Source organism: Falco peregrinus, chromosome 3 (assembly GCF_023634155.1).
Source record: "Falco peregrinus isolate bFalPer1 chromosome 3, bFalPer1.pri, whole genome shotgun sequence".
NCBI classification, from domain to species: Eukaryota; Metazoa; Chordata; class Aves; order Falconiformes; family Falconidae; genus Falco; species Falco peregrinus.
Genome location: NC_073723.1, coordinates 20797959 through 20805391, shown reverse-complemented (window position 1 = coordinate 20805391; position 7433 = coordinate 20797959). Strand labels below are relative to the sequence as shown.

General features: G+C 47.8%; 1 protein-coding gene across 1 annotated transcript; it reads left to right on the top strand.

Moving 5' to 3' along the window:
• The first annotated feature begins 354 nt into the window (after positions 1-354).
• Positions 355-6685, top strand: CCN3 (cellular communication network factor 3). The gene is made up of 5 exons (XM_055800860.1): positions 355-616; positions 716-947; positions 1254-1505; positions 3316-3524; positions 5498-6685. The coding sequence occupies exons 1-5, from the start codon at positions 551-553 to the stop codon at positions 5792-5794; spliced, it is 1056 nt and encodes a 351-aa protein (XP_055656835.1). The 5' UTR covers positions 355-550; the 3' UTR covers positions 5795-6685.
• Positions 6686-7433: the final 748 nt, after the last annotated feature.

The window sequence follows — 7433 nt, the reverse complement described above, 5'->3', positions numbered from 1 at the left end:
GCCTCACACCAGGGCCAGAAGCCGTGTAGCCCTGAGAGGAGCTTGTGCTCTGGGAGCAGGTCGCAGCCACCGAGCGCTGCCCAGCCATATCGGTTGTGACAGAGACCACGGCGTAGCCCCCCAACAGCAGAGGCTTCCCTACAATCTACTACCGGCAGCACAGCTCACGTGGGAGACGCGAACAGGGCTGGTTATGGGGGGCGCAGTGGCGGGTTGAAGTTGGCAGCCCTGGCCCGGGGCCCGCGGGGCTCCGGCCCCCTCACCAGGGAACGCCCCCGGGTGCGGGCTCCCGCCCGGAGCGGGCTGGGCGGGCCGTGCGGGCCCGGCGGGGCTGGAGCAGCGGCTCGGCGCCGCCGGAGCAGGTGGCGGGAGGAGCAGGGGGCGCGCAGCGCCCGGCCCGGCTCCAGCTCCCCGCCTCCGGCCCGCTCTGCCCGCCGCGGGACGGGGGGGCGGCGGTGGAGGGGGGGTCCCCGACGGCCTCTATATAAGCGGCTGCAATGGCTCTGCCGGCAGAGCCGAGCGGTGCGGCGGGGAGGCGGCGGCCGGGACCATGGCGACGGGCGGCGGGCAGGGCCTGCCAGCCCTGCTCCTCCTCCTCCTCCTCCGGCTGAGCGAGGCAAGTGCGGGGCGCCCGGCGGGGCCGGCGGGTAGGGGGAGCCGGCGGCCGGGCCGGCCCTCCCGTGACCCGGCCCTCCGGGCCGTTTTGTCCCCGCAGGTGAGCGGCCGCGAGCCGGCGTGTCCCCGGCCCTGCGGCGGGCGCTGCCCGGCCGAGCCGCCGCGCTGCGCTCCGGGGGTGCCCGCCGTGCTGGACGGCTGCTCCTGCTGCCTGGTGTGCGCCCGGCAGCGCGGCGAGAGCTGCTCCCCGCTGCTGCCCTGCGACGAGAGCAGCGGCCTCTACTGCGACCGCGGCCCCGAGGACGGCGGCGGGGCCGCCGGCATCTGCATGGGTAGGCTGGCGGCGGGGGGGCGGGGGCCGCGGCCGCCGGGGCTGCGAGGCCGGCGCCCTCCCCGGGGCGGCGGGGAGACTCTGGGGGCCCGCCGCGGTGCCCCGGGGTGCCGCTGCCCGGCTGCGCGCCCCCTTCCCTCAGGGGACGCGTCGGGGCCCCAGGGCTGCGGGCCGGGGCTGCCGCGGGCGGGGTGCGGGGTGCGGGGAGCGGCCGCCCAGGGCCGGCAGGGCCGCCTGCCGCGGCGCGTCGGGAGCGGGCGCCGGGTGCCCTCTGCCTCAGGGAAATCGCCTCCGCTTTTCCCGCTAGTGCTGGAGGGAGACAACTGCGTGTTCGACGGGATGATTTATCGCAACGGGGAGACGTTCCAGCCCAGCTGCAAGTACCAGTGCACCTGCCGAGACGGACAGATCGGCTGCCTGCCCCGCTGCAACCTGGACCTGCTGCTCCCCGGCCCCGACTGCCCTTTCCCCAGGAAAATTGAAGTCCCTGGAGAGTGCTGTGAGAAGTGGATCTGCGACCCGACAGATGAAGTGATTTTGGGAGGTTTTGCTATGGCTGGTGAGGAAACTAAAACTAATTAGCACAGTCAGTGTGAGGAGGAGGTGATACCATACTGGAAATACCCATGAGGTTGCCAAATTTAAGACACGCTTGTTTGTTTGGTCATTTTTTTCCTCATTTAGAGTCACTAGTAAGTATACCAGTGGTTGTGAGTAAAGGCAGAACTCAACAGGTAAAAGAAAAGATATTCAAAGGATGAATTCAAAGGCAGTTAACTTGAGATGGTTCCCAAATCTGAACTTGCTCTTTATCTGGTACAGGGTAGTTCTGTGAGTGGGGTAAACCAGGGGCAAGCCTCCAAACGTTTCCCCACCACCACCAAAATCAAAGCTGCAGTCCTGCTAGTTGCTCTGCAAGAACACGTTACATCATAAATACTATCTAACAGCTTAGTCTACAAGAGACTTTTTTTCCCCCCCCTAAATTCCCCTGCTATTACAAAGTGGTCGGTATGGTAGCTAAAATGCCAACAAATTCCTGCCTGTCTGTACTCGAGCTCTCATCATTATTATTGGCATTAAAAGCATTACAAAGTACTTGGAGAAGAGTGGTTATAAACACAGTGCGTGGATCTGAAAAAAATACATCCCATTCCAAAAGCAGAACTCATAAAGTGCTTTTGTGATTGAAACAAAATACGTAATATTTTCCCCCTGTTTCTTAGGGAATTATGTCTCCATCCCCTTTAAATTAGTCTAGTAGTTCAACATGAATTTTCATAAGCTACTTTTACAGAGAGTTGAGGACACTGCATTCTCTTCCAGTCACTGCTCTTTGTGGTCTTAAGCAGTTAGTTATGCTGAAACTCAGCTAATCCATTTGAAAAACAAGTAAGGAAGGATCCAGGAAGAAAAGCCCTAACAGCTTTTCAGAGTGCTATGAAGTGTCAGTTCTAAGGCACATAAAGTCTAAACAAAAAGCTTGCCACCTTTCTACTGTCTTTTCCTTTTCTTTGATTTGTCTGGCATTGACGGGCTAATCCGTAAAATGCCTACAGATGGATTATTTGCATTCTTTCTAGCAATGGCCATCCTTCTTTGGAGGCCACCTTTTTGGAGCTTTACCATGTAAAAGGCAGAAATGCTGTTGTAAAGGAGGTTAACAGCAAGAGCTGTGATTGACAGCTCAGTCGTGTTGCCTCATTCTGTTTACTCCTGTGATAACGGTGAAACCAAACGCTACACTTTACAATATTTGCATAATACAGCTTAACACTGTCATGGGGGCAGGACAACGATCAGAGTTGCCTATAGCTTTGAGTAGCTGTGATAACTCCTGGAAATCGTTTACTTCCTCCCTCCCCACCATCACACTGGCTTTAATCTGTCAATAATTGACAAGATTGGGTGACTTTATGACTCTCGGGGTAAAGGCCTTTACTTCCATGCTGTTTATTAGTTTAGATAAAACATTCAGCCTCTCTCAAGTCATATCTAATACAAATACTTCCATGACATATCTTTAAAACAGATTTGTGATGTATTTCCATTGTAAAGAGTGGAGAATAAAGAGTCGTTCCGAGTTCTAAACTGGCTGAAAAATTGGCAATAATTCTTCCAGCTGTGGACTTGAGTGAACCAAATCTAAATGCTTTGCTGATTACACTGATAGGCACCTTTCTGGTTTTAGATGTAGGGAGCTCATAAAAAGGCAACTTTTAAAATTCCTAAATCCTGTCAAAAGCATGTATTTTGGACCTTCTCTTGTCTTATGTGTTCCTTCCCAGATATGGCAGAGCTTTTATTTAGATACTGGCTTTTTGCATGAGGTTTTCTTGTAATAAAGTTCTGTGGGGTTTTGTCTCCAGCCTACAGGCAAGAGGCCACACTTGGGATCGATGTGTTGGATTCAAGTGCCAATTGTATTGAGCAGACAACAGAATGGAGTGCTTGTTCCAAAAGCTGTGGAATGGGTTTTTCCACCCGTGTTACCAACAGAAATGAACAGTGTGAGATGGTGAAGCAGACACGGCTCTGCATGATAAGACCCTGTGAAAATGAAGAGGCATCTGATAAGGTATGCTGCAAAGAATGGCAAGAGAGCAGAGTCTCTTTAGCTGTAATTCCAAGGTTGCAATATTATGGTCTAGAATGCTCCAGATGCAAATGTACATAAATGCACCTTTTAGCATATGTGCAGCAAGCCCAGCATTTTTTGTAAGCGTTAGACTTGGCATGTGCTGCCCCTCCAGCAGGTCAAGGGAGATGATTCTACCCCTCTGCTCTAGCGAGACCCCACCTGAAGTACTGCATCCAGCTCCAGGGCCTCCAATGTAAGAAGGACGTGGACCTGTTGGAGCGGGTTCAGAGGAGGGTTGTGAAGATGACCAGAGGGCTGGAGCACCTCTCCTGTGAAGACAGGCTGGGAGACTTGGGGTTCTTCAGCCTGGAGAAGATAAGGCTCCAGGGAGATCTTATTGCAGGTTTTCAGTACCTAAAGGAGGCTTATAAGAAAGATGGGGACAGACCTGTTGCCCTACAAAAGGGCAAGGAAAAGGGGTAATCATTTTAAAATAAAGAGGGTAGATTCAGACTACATACAAGGAAGATTATTTTTTTTCAATGAGGGTGGTGAAACACTCGAACAGGTTGCCCAGAATGGTGGTAGATGCCCCATGCAAGGTCAGGTTGGACGGGGTTCTGAGCAACGTGATCTAGTTGTAATCACATCACAGGGTGGTTGGACCAGATGACCTTTAAAGGTCCCTTCCAACCCCAACTATTCTATGATAATCTGAGTCGTCCCAAAGAGACCAGATGTATTGCACGTGCAGACTATCTTGGCAGCTCATGCAGGCTAACTTCTCCCACAAATGCAATTGTACTAGCTGCATGTATACTTCAGAGTTGCTCCAGTCATGCATGGATATGTCAGACTTCTAGTCTGTTGGGCATCTGGAACTGCAGAGGAATGTGTGAAATCCTGCAAAATCTTCTTGGGTAAATTAAACCTTATTTTATGTTTACATTTATGATGCTTTTTCCAAAAGCAAATCCGACACTGACACTTCATGGCAATAAATGTGTATCTTGGGGAGCTGACTTTTTTGCTGCTTTTACACATCATGCAAGTGTTACTGTCAGGGAGAATAACATGTAGCTAGGTGAGAGGACTATCACTTCATGTAATGTTCTGAGCGTCGGAAAGCATTGCTAAAGCCTTTGCTGAATATACTGTGGGGTTTTAACTATTGTGTTTTGAAAAGGATATAAAACATTTGGGAACAGTTGGGGAAACTAACAAGAATGATCAGAGGTCTAGAAGACATGTTCAACATGTTCAGCTAGGGGAGAATAGATTGAACTGAACTTTTTCTGAATGCAAGAGAACGGAGATATGTTCTCATAACTGTGTTCAGATATTGCAGCCTGTTCGGTCTGTGGGAGATACAAGAAAGGGTGAGTTTAGAATGCATAAAAATTAAGACATGAGTGAAAACCTTCCAAGCAGTAAGAACAGTGAATTGTTAGGATTGTCTGGGGCAGACATGGAGTCTCTTGTCACTGAAGACTTCCAGGGACAAGTTAGACAACCATCTGTTAAGAATAACATGGATAAAGCTCATCCTGCCTTGGGTCACAAGAATGGGCTATTTTGAGGTTCGTTTTAGCTCTCTTGTTTTCCCCTGAATCTAGTCCTGTAACTTGCTCATTTGGCTTCCTGGTTCTCTGATGGAACTACACTAGCCTGAGTTTTCCAGCGGAGTATAGTTTGATAATGAATGTTGGTTTGGCTTGGCTCAGATGATAAGAGTGGGCTTTAATTATTTATCATTTATTACTGGCCCAATAACACACTGGTGTGAAAGGACAGATCTTGTAGGAGTTACCTGTAAGTAGCTACTGAAGTAGATGTAGAGTCTTAACACTGTTGAATGAGCAAAGACAAATTCCAGTTTTCAGAGTAGACCTGTATCCTTGCATGTCACTTTTTAACTGATATCTGTCTTATGCAATGATACATCTAATGTGTCCTCGTATTTCTTTTAGAAAGGAAAGAAATGTATCCGAACAAAGAAGTCTTTGAAAGCCGTTCGCTTTGAATACAGTAACTGCACTAGTGTGCAGGCATACAAACCTCGTTACTGTGGCCTCTGCAATGACGGGCGATGCTGTACCCCACACAACACCAAAACAATTCAAGTTGAGTTCCGCTGTCTTCAGGGCAAAGTCCTAAAAAAGCCAGTGATGTTGATCAACACCTGTGTCTGTCATAACAACTGTCCTCAGAGTAACAATGCTTTCTTCCAGCCGTTAGATCCGACATCTAGTGAAGCAAAAATATGAAAAGCATAAATTAGGTAGTGCAAAAGGTATAAATAGTTTATATAAAACTTGACCCACAATGAATGTAACAGTAGCACATGTAAAATATCTAAGATGTTTTTCGATACAGTCTAGGCGCTTTCTTTTTTCCTGTAGTTTATTAAATACCTCATTTTACATTTTTCCCCTACAAACGTCTTCTATTCACTTGAAGGAAACTTTGTACCTTGGACAGAGCCTTCTTTTTTTCTTGATGATGGCATACAGATTACAAAGTGAACAGCTAGACTTCCTCCTTGAGTTAAGGGGATCATGCCACGTGTTTCAGTAGCTGTAAGTCTGGTCTCTTTAAGAGTAATTAGATTCCTTGGGGAATGCATAATACTGTATCACATAAGCTTCCAGGTTCTTAACTTCACTTTGCGTATTGCGTATAAACACTTAAACAGTGGGGGTTTTCTCCATTCTAATGAAACTCTGTTTCTGATGACAGTAAAAATCTTACTGATGAAAGTGTTGCACTCCTGTGTCTTATAAAATACCTTCTGTCTATACCTCCGGCTTTCTGAGGATTAAGTTTGCCCATAGCCACTGCAGTGATACAACTAAGATCTCTTTTCCTGAAGCATAGCAGATTGATAGCTGACAGTAATTAGATTTCTCTTCGGTAACTTCACTAGCAGTCTAATCCAAAACCCACTAAAGTCAGTGTCTTAGGAGAACTTGGTTCTAACTGATGTGTGTCTGTAGATATAACTATTTGGATGCAAAAATAAAATTTCTGTAAATTCCTCTAAAATACTAACTGTATCATATGGTGCTTCATTTCTTAGAAAGGTGTATATGTAAATAGAAACTGTATATATTGTAATATAACTTTACTAAGTAAATAAACTTTATGTGATTCAAAATATTTTTTCCCAAAGTTGTTTTTCTTGAACTACCGACTTTTAACAGCTAAATGCAATGGGAAGAACAAGGGTCTGCCGACTCCTAAAATCAAAAGACCTTATTTTGTGATGTTCTTAGTGTACCTCATCCTGATCACTGCCCTAGCAGGTGTGCAGGAAAGGATGAATAATTTGTGAGACACTTATTAGAAGGGAGGTTTATTTCAGAGTAAGTTAGCCTGGGAGATAGGATGAGGTAAAGAAAGTTAAGTTTGGATGTGGTGTGAGCTGAAACATAGTGGTAGTGGGCAAGAATAATTAGGTGATTTGGACTTCAGGTTTGGGTCTGAAGTACTAACAAAGTATTTAGTTGGGTCTTGCATTTCAGCCTCACAAAAGCAGCCTGTGACCCTGCTTATGCTAGATATTGTATGGCAATATCCCCAAAGAATCTAGAGCCTGAGGGTGGCAGTTTCGTGTATGTTAAAACATGTATGTGACAGGATTGTGTGTCAAATAGGTCATAAGTACAATTGTGCAGACGTTCAGCTGCCTAGCCTGTGGGACCAAACTTAGCCTGGTGTGTGTCTCTCTGCGTTAGAGATACCAGGGCAGTACTTATGCCACAACCATTCTATGACCATGTGGTAGGAAACAACTCTCTCATGAGAAAAAAAAACCCACAAAAACAAATCTCAGCATTTTTGGCCTAACGTCCCCTTTCTCTGGAGGAGCTGGCAACCTCCAGGTTGGGAATTCCTGAGGGGTAC

Coding starts and splice junctions, on each gene's coding strand:
- CCN3 (XM_055800860.1), top strand. CDS start 551: ATGGCGACGGGCGGCGGGCAGGGCCTGCCAGCCCTGCTCCTCCTCCTC. Junction 617..715: donor TCCTCCTCCGGCTGAGCGAG/GCAAGTGCGGGG, acceptor TTGTCCCCGCAG/GTGAGCGGCCGCGAGCCGGC. Junction 3,525..5,497: donor ATGAAGAGGCATCTGATAAG/GTATGCTGCAAA, acceptor TATTTCTTTTAG/AAAGGAAAGAAATGTATCCG.